The sequence below is a fragment of the Gossypium arboreum genome, chromosome 11 (assembly GCF_025698485.1).
Source record: "Gossypium arboreum isolate Shixiya-1 chromosome 11, ASM2569848v2, whole genome shotgun sequence".
NCBI lineage: Eukaryota > Viridiplantae > Streptophyta > Magnoliopsida > Malvales > Malvaceae > Gossypium > Gossypium arboreum.
In genome coordinates, this window is record NC_069080.1 from 2882606 (window position 1) to 2899103 (window position 16498).

General features: G+C 36.3%; 2 protein-coding genes across 3 annotated transcripts; one reads left to right on the forward strand and one right to left on the reverse strand.

Moving 5' to 3' along the window:
• Window positions 1-4478: 4478 nt before the first annotated feature.
• Window positions 4479-9476, forward strand: LOC108463792 (protein IQ-DOMAIN 31). Of its 2 annotated transcripts, none has more exons than XM_017763707.2 (8): window positions 4479-4590; window positions 4744-4782; window positions 5171-5284; window positions 5626-5931; window positions 6064-6267; window positions 6768-6848; window positions 7286-8882; window positions 9186-9476. In XM_017763707.2, the coding sequence occupies exons 3-8, from the start codon at window positions 5201-5203 to the stop codon at window positions 9215-9217; spliced, it is 2304 nt and encodes a 767-aa protein (XP_017619196.1). In that variant the 5' UTR covers window positions 4479-4590; window positions 4744-4782; window positions 5171-5200; the 3' UTR covers window positions 9218-9476. The 2 variants fall into 2 exon arrangements, with proteins under 2 accessions (XP_017619196.1, XP_017619195.1); XM_017763706.2 differs by having other exon boundaries at window positions 4480-4590; window positions 5181-5284.
• LOC108463791 (ABC transporter A family member 2) lies at window positions 9248-15132 on the reverse strand. Its single transcript, XM_017763705.2, has 16 exons — window positions 14699-15132; window positions 14051-14282; window positions 13791-13960; window positions 13507-13692; window positions 13298-13393; window positions 13019-13219; window positions 12679-12835; window positions 12357-12586; window positions 11798-11915; window positions 11623-11699; window positions 11383-11472; window positions 11101-11244; window positions 10691-10999; window positions 10529-10609; window positions 10242-10418; window positions 9248-10141 (listed from the first exon to the last, which is right to left on the reverse strand). Exons 1-16 carry the CDS (start codon window positions 15062-15064, stop codon window positions 9881-9883), a joined length of 2895 nt encoding a protein of 964 aa, XP_017619194.1. The 5' UTR covers window positions 15065-15132; the 3' UTR covers window positions 9248-9880.
• Between the last annotated feature and the right edge of the window lie 1366 nt (window positions 15133-16498).

The following is a 16498-nucleotide window of genomic DNA, read 5'->3' on the forward strand; positions in this document are numbered from 1 at the left end:
ATTTTCTTGTGTCGGTGGCGCATCACACGTGGGTTTGGGCTGCGTGTTAATGCAAGAGGTAAGGTGGTTGCATATGCATCACGATAGCTTAAGCTTCATGAGGGAAACTATTTGACTCATGATTTAGAGTTAGCGGCGATGATATTTGCACTTAAGATTTGAAGACATTACTTGTGCGGAGAAAGGTGTATTATATACACCGACCATAAGAGTCTTAAGTATTTTTTGACTTAGAAGGAGCTGAACCTTAGGCAAAGGAGATGGATTGAATTGCTTAAGGATTATGATTGTTCGATCGAGTATCACCCAAGCAAGGCTAATGTGGTAGCCGATGCTCTAAGTCGTAGAGTCAGATTCGATCCGAGAGCAATGTTTGCTCGTGCGAGTCTATGATGATGGAAGTCTGTTGGTTGAGTTACAAGTGAGGCCAACCTGGGTGGATCAGATTAAGGAAAAGCAGTTGGAATATGAGTCTTTGGTCGCTCGTTTTCAACAAGTTAAGGAAGGGGAAACTTCTGAGTTTGGGAGCGAAGAGACGATGCAACAAAGAATACCCTCATCTGTTTGATTAGGTAAATTTCGAGGACGAAATTTCTTTAAGGAGGGTAGAGTTGTAACGCCCTAATTTTCAGGAATCCTGTGACTGTTGGCATAGGTTTAATTATGTTAGTGGGCCTCTAGATGGCCCAAGTTTAAGATAGAACCCGGCAATTTTAGTTAATTTTTGTTCCATAAGAAAAAAGGGGTGAAATTATGAAATAGGACCTATGTGAAAATGTTTGAAAATGCTATAGGCTAAATTGAAGTGGCCAAATAAATAGGAGTGCAAAATAGGAGGATTTGCATGACAAACCTCCCATTTTACATGAAGTGGCCAACCATCATGTTGTTGTAGACAAAATGTACACTTGATATCCATAATTTATGGTACAAATTGATACAAATTGATAATAGGTTAGGTAAATGTTCCATGATAATGGGTTAGGTAAATGTTTCATGATAATAGGTTAGGTAAATGTTCAATGATAATGGGTTAGGTAAATGTTTCATGATAATGGGTTAGGTAAATGTTTCATGATAAGAATTTCATGTCTTTTGTATTAAAGAATTAAATGGATGAAATATGAAGTTTTATTAAAAGAAAAAGAGGTGAAAAGAACAAAGTTTTGTCCATCTTTGTTCATCATAGCTGAAAGTTAGAGAAGAGAAAGGAGAGGAGAAAGCTCTTGAGTATTCGGTCATTAGGAGGAGGAAAATTGAAGGTAAGTTCTTGGTACCTTGCTTCTATTTTGAGGTTCATGAGTTCTTCTTGATTCTACCTTAACTCTTGAAGTATATTTTGATTTTTAGTTGTGTTGTGAGCATTTAGTCATGAATTAAAATGAAGGAAATGGTTGTTGTTTCATGTTCTTTTGATGAAAAATGGAAGATAGGTGAAGTTGAGCCAAGCAGATGAGCATGCATGTGCCTTAGATGTTAAAGGAAAAATCAGCTAACATGTTGTGCTTTAAAATGATGAAATGGAGATTATACTTAAGTAAAATCATAGATATGTGATGATTGATTGGTGATATACATGTTTAAATAACATGCATGCAAGGTATGTGTGAAAGAGTGATTTGGTAATAAATCTGCTTGGGACAATGAGCGAGAACGTGACTTTGAAAAATCACCATAAATTGTGGGACTTGAATTAGAAGCTGAATAAATTATGTAATTAAAGCTTATTGAGTCTAGTTTCTAATGAAATAAACAAGAACATATTTTGAATTCTGTACAATGAGAAATTTGATTTGTAATGAAGAGTGGTTAGATTAGTCAAACAGTGAAACATGGGAAACTTTAAGAAAAATCTGGTATTGATTGGCCATACCAAAAATTCTGAAAATTTTACGGATAAAAGATATATGAGTCTATTTTCAGGGAAAATTAATAGAACTTGATTTGGAGTTTCGTAGCTTCAGTTATAAATAATTTAGTGACTGTTGCTCAGGAAGACAGATTGCAGTGAAATTATGATTATGTGGTAAACATTGACAAAAATTTGTTAATGAGTTACTTATTGATTTCTTATAAGCTTACTATGATCTATAGGTGTGGTTGATCGAATATTTTAAGGGGTTAATACGTAGTTTGTATTTAAATAGTTAGATTAACGTGTTAGTAATCCAATTGTAGGCGGTTCGTGTGTGGATCTCGTCAGCATATCGTCGCAAACAGGCGTGTAACTAACACCCTCTTTCTTAGTCTAGATCGACAAAAGTCGAAAAGGCGAAATGCCGAAAACCTGTATTTTGTAGATTTGCGAGTGTGCGAATGCTCGTGAGGTAAATCGATTAATGTTTTTGGTAAGTTACAATGTTTGACGCAAAGTGCATGATTTACGTGCCTCAATATTTTTGGGCTTAATGGGCCAAAATTGGAATGATAGGCCAGCGGGCCCAATTCAGTAAGAACCCTCGATGCGTGATTACATTAGTACGTGAAAAGTAAGAATATGCATGAAAAACCCTAAAATAGATAAATTCTGAAATACCTTTAAAAGTGAAAAATTTACGCTTTACCCCTAGGAGATAAATTAAGAAATACCCCTAGGTTAAATTGACTTAAATGCATGTTTGATTGTTGTTATTTCTTTGTATGCCATGTTGTTATTATCTAATACATGGGACTGGGATATTGACGGAGGAATCTTGAAAGTGGCTTGTCCACGTCTTGGAGGCTTTGCCTCAATTTATCGTTAATCGAAGCGAGAATTTAAGCTGTGGAGTGTTAGGTGGGTGGGTTGAGTTATTCCCACATGGAGTGTATGGCTGGTACGGGTGGAGTGTAGTGGTTGGTGGGTTGAGTTATTCCCCACATGGAGTGTATGGCTGGTACGGGTGGAGTGTAGTGGTTGGTGGGTTGAGTAGTCTCCCCAAATGGGCTTGCATATGTTTATTGATGTTGCATGTATTTTGAAATGGGCCTATGGGCCATATCATTATCTGAATAAGGGGCTAAGGCCCAGCTTTATTATAATCTGAAAAGGGCTCGCCCAAGACCATCATATTACTGAATGGGCTTAGGCCCAATAAGCTGAGTGACTTGGGCTTTGAATGGGTTTTCCTTACACTGAGTTTCCCAAACTCACCCCTTTTATTTTCATCCACGCAGAAATCCCCAACCATAGTGGGCTTGGAGTGTGAGGAATTGAGTGGCCACCGCTCGAAAGTTTGATTTTCTTCGGTGAACTGGACATCCTTTTAATTACGTTTGAGGTTTTGGGCTTTTAAATGTAATAAGGCCGCTTATTTATTTTGATGGTTTTAATATGTATTACTAAGATAGGTAATACTTATTTTAATTGTTGAAATTGGATAGCTTTAGGCGCGTTTTCAAAAACAACAGTTGATTTCAAAATAACACGACAACAAGCAAAGCTTCATGAATGAAAATATTTTTCAAAATTAATCACTTTTCCTAAAATGACTTAATCGAATCGGTTTCCTAGAAATATCCATGACGTTAAGGTGTGGCAATGGCGGTATGCATGTCAGGATTGGATCCGAAGGAGCTTGGTATTAGCGATCAGATGGACTCACCACCTCTTTTTAGGTTTCCTACGGTGCACGACTTCCATTCACTTTAACCTTTAATGAATTAATCTTTTGAACATTAAGTACGATTTTCGGACTTAGAATGGAATTTTTTTACGTTTTGATGTGGCATCGGATCCGCCATAACTTCGAGTAGGGTTTGGGGTGCTACAAAATATATGTTTAGATATACAATACATTTATTTACAAATAGTATAAAAATAATAATGATAATAAAATTAAATATTATAACAATATTATAATAAAATATAAAAAAAATAAATTAAACAGATCGCAGCAAATTACTTCTGCTTTTACTTCATATTGGGTTGTATCCAACGCCACATCTATCCATCAATTCATCATGGCATTCTACCCGTGCAACTGCCACTACTTAAATAATAACTCCGACGCGCGACACCAAGGTAAAAGGGCAGAAACGTAAGTTCAGCACAAGACTTCAAGAAAAATTGAACAAATTTTACGAGACGACAAAAAAATTATTAAAACATAAAAATACAAGTATAAGTACAACTATATAATGCAATAAAAAAACAACAAACATCGTGCTAAATTATAATACAATAAATTTTAAGTGAATTAAATTACGAATACACAAAATATCTCTAAAATTTAAGTTACAAATTGCGAATATATGTAAACTTGACTTGCGGCTGGTTTGTTTGTTCCCGAAGTAACTGTAATATAGGGCAACCACCACCTCCCTCTTTTACTTATCTTAATCATCCCCTACGCCAACGCCTATCATCTTTTATCAATCTCAACCGTCAAATCCCACTGTCGGTTACAATCTCTGTCAAGTTTCTCCATCTGACGGTCTGAACTGTCCTACTCAAAATCATTACACTAAAATCGCTTGTACTGGATTAGTCACCGTTATTTTTAGATCCTTCTCTCACTCTCAATACAAAGACACCTAACCACTGCAAACAAAAGCGAAGCCAAAGCGAATCAAAAAAACAAAAAGGAAAATCTTCCTCTTGTTTTGCTTGTAAGCTTACTCTCTCTTCTGTGCTAACTTTTCTCATAGTACATTTTGATTTCTATTGTCTCGATTTTTGAAATCTTTTCTTCTTTTTAGTGTTTCTTTCTTTGGTTTCGAAGAAAAAAAAAACTGATGTTTCGGTGTTTTTTTGAAAATCAGGAATGTAGATTTGAGCTCTGAAAGTACTGCATTTGTGACGTAAGTATCAGATCTAGTGTAAATTTGTTAGTTTTAAGATGTTTGGTTTTGCTTTTTTTCCTTTTGGCGCCATATCTGTTTATTTTTTATTTAATCTCACAGTAGATCGTAAATGTTTGGCTTAATTATTTTAAATTTCTTCAAGTTTTTGAAATTTGTCTTTGAATCTGTTAGATCATTGGATTCTTAACGGATTCTAGTAATTTGCTTTGCTTTTTGTTTATAATTGTTTGTTGAACTTTGAATTTATACTGTAATTTGCTATGCGTAATTTCTATTTTCGTTTGACATTGTATTTTTTTGCATTATTTTTAATTATTATTGAATTTATGGTTAAATGTATTCTTAAGCTGTTACCGCATAAAATGATGCTGAAAGTCGGTTAAAGGTATTTGCAGTTTCTCCTGAACTTCGCGAAATGGGAAAATCACCGGGAAAATGGATTAAGGCTGTGCTTTTTGGAAAGAAATCTTCGAAAACTGGTTATCATAAAGGAAGGGAGGTAATATTTATTGCTAATTACTACTAAACGAAAAATATAATGTTTAGATTATGTACATGAGGAACTGCATATAGTTCCTCTGTCATTTGGTTTATTTTTGGTGGCTTCATTCCCTCTACTGAGAAAGTTAAGTAATTGTAAAGGATTAGCTGATTTGAGCGGTAGCTTCCCCGAAATTTCTCGGGAGCTGTTGTATTTAACATGGCTGTTTTGATGCTTTGGTTTTGGGAATGTATCATTCTTTCCTCGAGTTATGAGATAAACATGATATGGCATCTTTCTTCCATCAATCCTAAAATATTAATGTACACTTCTATTTTTTATTGGACTGTTATTTGCAGAATGTTGCCAATGTAAATGAGGTGCTGGTTTCAGCCAGGGCATCAGAAGCTGAAGTCCCTGTGGCTCCTCCTTTCCCTTCACAGCTTAATCAATATGCTAATGAGAGAAATGAGAGAGATGAAAGGAAATTAGAACTGGAAAACAAGGAGGCTGCAAATATCTCTAACGATGACAGGATATCACTGCCAGTGAGTCAAGGCATAGATTCTCAGGAATCCGCTCTTCAATATTTCCAAAATGATCCTGAAAGAATGAAGCAAAAGCAAGCAGCAACCATCGTTCAGGCTGCTTTTAGGGGTTACCTGGTATTTTATCCTTTTGCCTGTTTATCCTTTTGCCTGTGAAATGTTACTATCGATTTTCAAATAATTTATATAACCAAGGAAGGACCTTTAGTTGAGATTATCCCTACACTCATATTAGTTCATTATGTGAAGGCTCGCCGAGCATTCTGGGCCCTCAAAGGCATTATAAGGCTGCAGGCACTTATTCGTGGTCACTTGGTTAGAAGACAAGCTATTGCTACTTTGTGCTGTGTGATGGGGATTGTCAAGCTACAAAGTCATATTCGTGGAGTAATGGCCAGACGTTCTGATGGTGGTCTTGAAGTGCAGAAGAAATACAATCAAATGAACCTCTGGGTAATTTCTTTGTGAATCCGATCATGGACCAATTACCATTCATGATCCCGGTGCTACTAATTGAAATTTATCTTACAATCACTAATCTTTTTGTTCAAATTTAATAGGCATGCCTACTACTTTGCAACTTGATTTTTTATATAAATTAAATTTTGTATTGGCCATCTGATGGTCCATATGTAAATGGAATTAGACTAGTCCATCATGAAGTAAGTTTAGTGAGAATGATTAAAAGAGATCTTTGGCCTGAGGTTTTTGTGCACAATTGAACACTATGTTCTGTGGGTGGTCAAAATGCTTTTGAATCTAACACCATGCATTTTCTTTATTTCCCATAATCGCAATATGCAGGATTTCGTAGTATATATGAATTCTTTTAGGTACAGAACATGTACTTTTTAGCTTTTGTCCTCATCTTCCTGCACCGAATTTGTATTTATTCAAGAAATAGGTAAGCCGGCTTTTTTTGCTTTGTTAATTCTTATTTCATTGTTTGGCAGGAGAGCAAGCCTGTGGTTTCTCTTGGAGTGAATATGCCTGCACGCATTGGAAAGTTGTCTGCAAATGCTTTTGCTCGTAAGGTATGGCTGCTTTTGTGCTTATAATATATCTTGTTTACGAAATTGAAAATATATAGAATTTACCTTGATATTGTGCAACATTTCTAGAGATGACTCCATATGTTAGCTATTATGCTTTCGGGGCTTTATCCTTATCCATAAACTCCTTTTGATGGTGAAAACATTATGGCATTACCTGGCACCCAAAAGTATTGCAAATACGAGATGTTTGAAAGTCTGATTGATAATTATCTGTCACTAGATGGTGCATTGGTATTTCTCATATCTTTAAGAAAATCTGAATCAGTGGCACAAAAACTATTGCACATAATCTAACTTAAAATCTCTCCTGTTTCTCACCATCAGTAGACATGATTTCTTAATTGGAATGTCATTTGATTTGTTTACCTTCTTTTTCTTACACACTGGGCAAGTGACTGTTGGGTTTGTTTCTTTAGCTTGTTGCTTCATCACCTCCTGTAATGCCTTTGCACCTCCATGATGATGCTGGGGAACCAAATTCAGTCTGTAACTGGTTAGAGCGCTGGTCAGCATCCTGCTTCTGGAAACCGGTTCCTCAACCAAAAAAAGCCTCTAAGTTGCAGAAGAAACAAGCTAACGGTCAAGTTGTTGAAACTGATTCAGGTCGACCAAAACTGAGTGTTCGCAGGATTCGTCCTGCAAATCTGGATTGTGCCTCTGTTCAAGCGACCTCTGAATTAGATAAGCCCAAGCGTAACCTGAGGAAAGTTTCCAGTCATCCAGCTGAGATGGCAGTGAAGGAAAACCCACAAAATGAGCTTGAAAAGGTTAAACGCAACTTGAGAAAGGTTCATAATCCTGTAGTAGAAAATTCAGTGCAGTCACAGGTTGAATCTGATAAGCAAAAGCAAAGTTTGGAGAAGTTCCCAAGCGCTACTAATCCGGATATTGTGGAACAGAGTCTGAATAGTTTGGCTGAGAAGGCAAACAAAGAGATGGCCTCGACAGTGAATAGCTCAGCTGAGAAGATGAAGAACGAGATGGCCATGACAGTAAATAGCTCCACTGAGGAGATGAAAAGAGAGACAACTACAATAAAGAGCTCAGCGGAGAAGATGAACAAAGAGACAGCCTTGAAAATAAATAACTCAGCTGAGAAGATGAAGAAAGAAACATCATTAAATAGCTCAGCTGAGAAGATGAGACAAGAGACAGCTACAGAAAATGGTTCAGCTGAAAAGATGAAGAAAGAGACAGCCTTGACAGTAAATATCTCAGCTGAAAAGATGAACAAAGAGACAGCCTTGACAATAAATAACTCAGCTGAGAAGATGAAGAAAGAGATGGCCAGGACAGTGAATAGCTCAGCTGAGAAGACGAGACAAGAGACAGCTACAGTTAATGGCTCGGCTGAGAAGATGAAGAAAGAGACGGCCTTGACAGTAAAGAGCTCGAACGAGAAGGTGAAGAAAGAAACAGCCTTGACAGTAAATAACTCGGCTGAGAAGGTTAATAAAGAGATTGCTTCACAAGTGAATGGCTCAGCTGAGAAGATGAAAAAAGAGACCACTGTGGCAGTTTTGAAATCACCTGACATTGAAACTATGCCGGGGCCATTAGGGATGAATGAGACATCAGGTTTATTTCATGCAGATCCTTCTGTTGTTGATTCAAAGCCTTCGATAGATAGTATTGTTAAGGATGAAAATAATCCCATAGCAAACGTGGAGCTGAACAGGAAGGGTGATTCAACCAACAATGAGAATCAGAAGTCTGGCAGGAAAGCTTCTAATCCTGCAAAACAAGATCATACTGAGAATGGGCCCCAAATCAGTCCTGCACTGCCAAGCTACATGGCAGCAACTGAATCTGCCAAGGCTAAGCTGAGACTGCAAGGCTCTCCTCGATTTAGCCAGGACGGAGGTGAAAAAATTAACCTCGCTCGTCGCCAGTCTCTGCCAATTTCAGCCAATAGTAAAATCAACTCACAGTCACCAAGGACGCAGAGACTGGTTCATGCAGGGAAGGAAGGGAGCAAAAGCGACAGACCACTGTCATCCAGAGACAGAAATGGTATGAAGTGCTGATTCTTGGTTAATACTTACCTATTTTTGTTCATAGCTTGTTGTAAGCTTGACATGTTTCACTGTGCAGCTTCCCTAAAGGTTGTATATTAGCTTATTTAGTTCACATATTTCACCAATGTCGGTTCACAGCTAGCACTTGCACTATAGCTCCTATCACATAAGAAGCTAAAGAATGCCGTACCATTTACTTTACCGAAAATGGTTATGCTGTACCATTTACTTTATCGAAAATGGTTATCTTTTTTCCCATGTTAATAAATAACTTTATTGTTTTGGTTCGATTTTGCAGCCAAGGCAACTCAAGTAGAGTGGAGGAGGTGATCTTATTGTGATTTGAGGAGTTGTTGGCACTATTAGGTTCAAGATACATATGCTTTGTGGTGTAAATTAATAGAACTTGCTTTGAAACTGAAACCGGGTCGATAGGATGTGTGCGCGGGCTGAGTGCCTCTGAAAATTCAATGTTTCTCAGTGTTTGTGAGTGAATTTGAGTGTAAATCAATAGATTTTGAACTTTCAAACATGCCGCAAAATAATCATCGTTGTGATAAATTGTTTCATTTCGCTTGTTTCTTCTAAACTTGCCTTGCTATTTTTATTTGTCCTTTTGGCTTCTAACTTGCGTATTAGAGTTTGTTCCAACTTTTATAATTGTGTTCTCTTGTTAACTAAGCTAACTAATATTTTCCTTTGCTATCAGATGATATTAAAGAAAGGGCCTCCACAACTACAAACAAAATGTTATAAATTAAATAAAAATATAATTACAAAAAATAATTACTTACTATGCCCACAAAAAATATACGTATGAAAAACCTGAAAGATGACTATAGTGATTCAAGCAAACAAGTAAAATGATGATGAAAATAAGGTGTCTATGATGTATGATTATGAAGTAGGTGTAATCCGGCCTGACCAACTCCCCAAACTGGTGCTCTTCAGCTGAAGAGTTTCCTGGTATGAGGCGGTGTTTATGATGTATGATTATGAAGTAGATCTAAAACTTTCATCCGGGTTGATCACAACTCCCTGAACTGGTCCTCTTCGGCCAAAGAGGTTCCGGGTATGAGACGGTACAGAAGCCACCGGTTGAAAATTTTGAGGTAGTGGTATTTCAGCGGAGTGACCTGAAATGCAGAGTGTCCCAGTATCATCTTGTTGCCAGTAGACTTCAACCATGATACCTCTAGGATTCTCAGCGGATTCTGTTCCGGGAATCCCCACAAACCTTGCACCTATTGGTATCTGCATTGCGTTTTGAGGATTTTTAATTTCGAAATTATGTTAAATTTCAATTTTAGTTTTATATATCCATGATTCTATCATCAAATTTGGTTGCACTTACCTGGACTGATGCTCCAGACGTTATCGTCAAAGTGACTAATCGTCCTTCAGCTGCAGCACTTTCTAACTCTGCTTGCCTTGCGATGTTCAAGAAAACTTCTTCAAGGGTTGCGAGACCAAGTTGTATATCTGCTATGCCAAATTCTCCTGCTCTCTCTTCTAGCTCCTTAAAAAATCCCTGTTTGAGATTACAAATACCGAAGAAATGAAAATAATTAACAAGCAAAGCAAAAAAAGGAAAAAAAAAAAAAAAAGAGATTACTCCAACCGAGATTAGAAAGTGCTCACAGTCAGAAGCTTTTCTCGATCATGAGGAATGACGAAAGTCAAGAAATTTTGGGTCTCCTCCTTTGGCTCCACGTCTAGATGCTGAAAGAATACGAGCCCAAATGAGAAACCAAGTGTTTGAAACTCAAAAGAGTTTAAATAAGTTGGAATTATACAACATACTTTTTTAAAGAAATGTTTTACAGACTCCCGTTGGTGTGTTGTGTCGGCTGCATCTCCGTTGGGAGGGCTAAGTCCATTGTTGTTTCCAGTGAAGCTAACATTAGCAATGAAACCAGTACCGAATCGTGACTTCAACCTGATCGAGGTTCCAAGGCAGCTGAGTCTACCTTTTACCATGATTCCTATACGGTCACTTAAAACATCAGCTTCTTCCATAGAGTGTGTTGTCAAGACAATGGCACGACCTCTCTTTGCACTTTCTATTATGTCCCATACATGCCTTCTGGTTATCGGATCCATACCCGTAGTCTGCAGTCATAAGGGAATAAAGATGAGGTACCAGGGGATAGAGAAGTGCTTGCGAAGTTGATTAAGCACATTAACGTGAGGATAAGGTCTGATTGACATACCGGTTCATCCAAAATGACTAACTTTGGATCCCCTAGAAGGGCGACTGCAACACTGAGTCGGCGCTTCATTCCTCCACTGTAACTCCCAGCTCTCACTTTTGCAGCTTCTGTGAGTCTGACCTCCTCCAATGATTTTTGAACTACCTGCGATTTGAGCAAATAAATCGATCTTTATGGGTAGGATAGTTGAAAGGGTCTTTTCTGATGTAAAAGATTTCATCTGGCATGCTTGTAAATATTTAAATGGTTATACAGAGATAGACATATCTACGTGGTACATACCGAGTTGATTGTAGATGGACGTAGGCCTTTGACACTAGCAAACAGCTCCAGATGCTCTTTACCGGATAGAGCATTCCAAAGAATATCAAACTACAAAAATGCAAGATACAGAAAATGTTAAGATCCGAATCGAATGTCAATTGATATTATATGTTTTCTTAGAAATGCTGAAAACAGCAAGCTCTGACACACCTGCCGACTATGAATGGCTGCATATCACAGAGAGAGAGAGAGGGTTACCTGAGGACAAACTCCTATGATTCTTCGAATGTTTGACATACCAACAGAACTTCGAACAGAATTACCGTAGATCAACGCTGTTTATAATTTATAACATATTATATTTCCCTAGATGAGTCATTGTGCTGAATAATACGCATCAAGAGAAAAAGATTTGAGGAACAAGGCATCTTACCATCTCCACTAGTCACAGGTGTTATGCCAGTCAAGCAGTTGATTGCTGTGGTTTTTCCAGCTCCATTGGGTCCAAGAAGACAAAATAACTGATCCTTTGCAAGGTTCACCCATAAGCCCTGAAGACAAGTTTACAAGTAAGCAGCAGATTTTAACTAAATCTCCACTTACAGAAGAAATCTAGATGCACATCTACAATATGTTTTGTGAGGTTCACCCATACAAGATATGCAGAAAAAGATAATTAAGTTCCAAATCTAAATGCATATTCATATTGTAGATAAATCATTACTTGTTGAACAAATATAGATAGGGAAGAACATTGCCTAGGAGCCATAATGATGTCATTGCATGAAGTCCAACTGAAAGGGTGCTAGCAGGCCAAAGACCAATCAAATTAAACAACTCTTACAATCCTAAATGACCCAACATAGCACAACTGGGACGAGAAAATTTCCTTTAGAGGTATATTAGGAAAAATAGTACTTTGGAAAGAGAAAACCATTTAGGTTCTGGTGCTTAAATTTGGACAGCATAAGGCTGATAAGGGATTTGCTTACCTTAACAGCATGGTATGGTGCAGTCTTCTTGCACTTACAGCAGAAACCGCATGTTCTGGTCCCAGGAAATGTCTTTGCAAGACCACGTGTCTGAACTGCAACATTTGGATCAACGGTACCTTCCCTTGTTTGTGTTCTAACAAGGTTTTCCTCTTCAAGGACATCTTCATCATCAGGAGTATTATGCTCTAGAGGTGGAGCTTTACCAATACAACTACAAACACCACCCTCTATGAAGAGAAAGCCAGAAAACTATATAAGTTAGGCTCACTAATTCAATAGGAAAATTCTTGAATATAAATTGAATTTGGAATTTAATTACCTTTTTCCTTTCCACCTTTCCCTGTCCAGTAGCCAGTCCTCAAAAAGTACAATATTGGTTTTCTCACACCAGATGCATTTGGAATTATGTTGTCAAAGTAGATAGCCAAAACAACCCACACAATAAATGTAGCCAACAGCCATATGTAGATATCATTCTGTTAAGAACAAGTGAAATAAAGCATAAACGAATGATTTAACTATCCAAAAACATTTTGAAATATTGCAGCCTGATGAAAGGAGAACGAAGCAGACAGGAAGGAAAGAAGTGAAGAGTATGTGGAAGATATAATGGGAAACATTCTCAATAGAGAAAATCTTTAATTTTGAAATGGACATACAATTGTTATTACACACTCATCATCATTTGGAGCACATTCGGTTCGTCTACTCCAGCTAATTCCAATGTCTGTCGAGCTGGCTGTAGCATCAGAAAGAAGCCTTAGTGCTTGAGCAAGAAGATTGGGTGGGAATAATGACCAGATACTTCGAAGGGTTTGACTGTAGGAATCACTGTAGGGGAATCCGACGGTGGTAACAATCTGCAATAAATAACTAATGTCTATAAATATAGCTGAACATGTAATTTCAAATCAAGAAGTTTAGAGTTGGAGCATTGCCTGAGTAAAAAAACCAATGATAAAAATAGAGAAGCCAACTGTCGTGGCTGAAGATGATTTGCTCATGAAGGCTGACAACATGAATGCAAAACCAACCTGCCATCAAGCATCACAAGTCACAAATCATGACTTAATTAACACTAGAAATCAACAAAAGCAATTATAAACACAAACAAAACATCAGCGAAGATCAAGGAACATGTTTTTACCATGTTGAGTTGGAAAAGGAAGAAGATGAATAAGAGAACGGCAAAACTGTTATTCAAGAAAAAATCGAACTGAAACATCATCCCAAACAGAATTATGAAGAGCGACGAAATAAGTGTCATAAGCCCCTCCCACGTTAGCCACGATAACCAATAGGCAGAATCAAGAAGACCCATCATAGTCATAGCCTGTAGGGAAAGGATCAGAAAGTCAACAAAGAGAATCCATGATGTTTCTGTATGAGGATGCAATGCTAATCTCAGTTCAAACATAAAATTTGAAAGACCTGTCGAAGCTTGAGTTCTTTCTCTGACACCAATGAACCGATCTGAAACACAAAACTGAACATCGCAATAGCAAGGAAAAAAGTCGGTCCAACCATGGCTATAGTTTCAAGTCTTTCCATTGCTGGGTGTGCAAATTCCTTGAATTCAACAGTCCACCTAAAGCTTGGATCTGTACTCATCATATAAACCAATCAGACAAAGAAATACAAAATCAAACCGCCCGCAAATAAAATTTCTAGAAGAGGATAGAACTTAGTACCTCCGATTAGTGACCTAGCAATCTCACGTTCTGCAGCAACTTGAAGTGGAATTTGGAATTTAAGTGTGGGATCTTCATATTGCCCTCGTCTTGCCACTGGAGTAGAATTTGTCTGTAAACCATAGCTAATCACACTTGCATTTACTTGTTGAAAATGCAAAGCTCCCGGCACATGCATACGGTTATTGAAAAGCCAGTCATCAACTTCAACAGTAGTCCTAAACGATTTAACCTGAAAAAAGACATAGATAACATATATATATATGGGATTAAGTTACTGTATTATTTATCCAAGAATAGCTACAGCAAAACTTCCCTAGCATTCTGCCACTATCACATCTATAAAAAAAGTTTAAAAATGGTTATAGTCCGTGTACGTTTGGAAAATTAGGAATTTAATCCATGTACTTGTATTTTCACGAATTTAGCTCCTCTACTTTTCAAATTTCAAAATTCAGATCTAACTTGTTGATAAATTTTATTTGTTAAGCAAAATTACATCAAAATAATTAACAGAACCCTAATAAGCAAAAATAAAAAATAAAAAATTTGGACGGCCATTCCGTTAATCGAATCCTAATCTTAGCATTAAACGAAAATATAATTTCATTGCTTTGTTGGAGAAATTCGTATTCAACAAAGTTTTACCTTAGACTCGGGAATAGGTCTACCGGGATTATTCTCTCTAATGGCTCTAACGATCCTATCAACGGTCTGACTCTCATTTCCGCTCCAAACGAAGTCGTAACAAGGCAGCTTGATGAAAAACTTATCCTCGCAAGGGGAGATCACCGGAGCAACCAACGGCTTGGGGTCTCGGATCACCTTGTACGCCGTCGAATTGGAGTTTTGAGCATTTGTGGCTTTCTCGATACAGTAGATGAGGAAAATGAAGAAGAGCGAAGAGAAGAGTTGAAGAAACGTCGATCTCTTGCTCCGCCATGAAAGTATCAAATTTTTCTTTAATAAAGCTCTGAATTGCAAGTAAAGTAACCCAATTCCTCTCATCGCCATTTTTTTCCTTCGATTTTTAAAAGTACGGACTTGGATTCTTATAACAGTTGAAAAGGCGCGGGGTTTTGTTGATTATGCAAGAGTGATAGGCTAGCAAATGACCTTGTAGTTTAAGATATTCCCCATTTTGCCACTGACGGGTCATTTCCCGGAAGGTTACTAATTGAATGTTGACTAATTACGAATAATTTCTATATATTAATTTTTAAAATATTAATGTTACTGAAAAAAACTGTAAACAACAATTACTTCGAAGCTTAACTATGTCACTTCCATTTATAAAAAGCCGCGTGAATACATTCTAAAAATATATTATTTTTTATTGCACGTCAAATATAGTAATTGAATAATAAGTATTTAAAAATTATAAATGGTTCCCTAAAACAAAGAAGTATATATGGAAGTACGGAACTCTCAATTCAATTCCCAAAATGATAAAAACAAAACAGATCCCTTGAATTTGATTTTCATTAATCCCTCGCAATTTGTTTTAATATTAAGTTTATTAACTTTTTGGGATGTAATGAAAATATTTTGGCTAAAATGTTAGAAAGTTTAGTTTTTATTTTTCTAATTTTAACACGTCTTTATCAATTATGACAAATATTTATTAAAATTAAGTATTTACTTTTTTATATTTAAGATTAACCATTAAATTTTTATTTGTAGATAAACAAATCCACTTATAGATTAAATGTTAGGGACTTATTTGAATATAAGTTGATGGTTGAAAGCAGAGGTAAAGGCTGGCTTGTTAGAGTAAAAGTTATAGGGACTTATTTAAATAAATGGTAAAACTTATGAATTTTTTTTTTTGTTTAAATATTATGTGTGAAAATTAATGATGCAATCAATTGCAAAGTACTTTAATCGTTGAAAGTTTATAAATGTGAATTTGTATCTGCTTACGAAGACTTTTCCTATAAATCACCGCCATGGAAGAATGGTCAATTCCGTAAATTTACATTAATTTATATATTAGGATTGCGACTTTATGATTGTAATAATATTTGTTTTATTCTGTGATTCAAGCAACGGGAAAGAATTTTCCTGCTTCTAAACACCGTGGCTTTCAAACGCAAATGGTTGACTTGAAATTTGTGGTATAATAATGAATTTAGTTTTTAATATTTATAATTTTTTATTAATTTAGTTTATAGTTTTTAAAATGTCGAATTTAATCATCAATATTCAAAAAGAATTGAATTGTTGATTTTAATAGAAATAATAATTAAAATATCATATTTTTAAATATGGTAATTCTGTGATAATCCATGAGTACTTCTTATATTTTTTTAAATATATAAAATTTTTATTTATTAAATATTTTTATAATTTTAAATTATTTGTTGACATGATTCATAGGGGCGAAACCAGAAAATTTTGTTTGGGAGGGCCAAAATTAAATTATAATTTTTACGATAGTAAAAATGT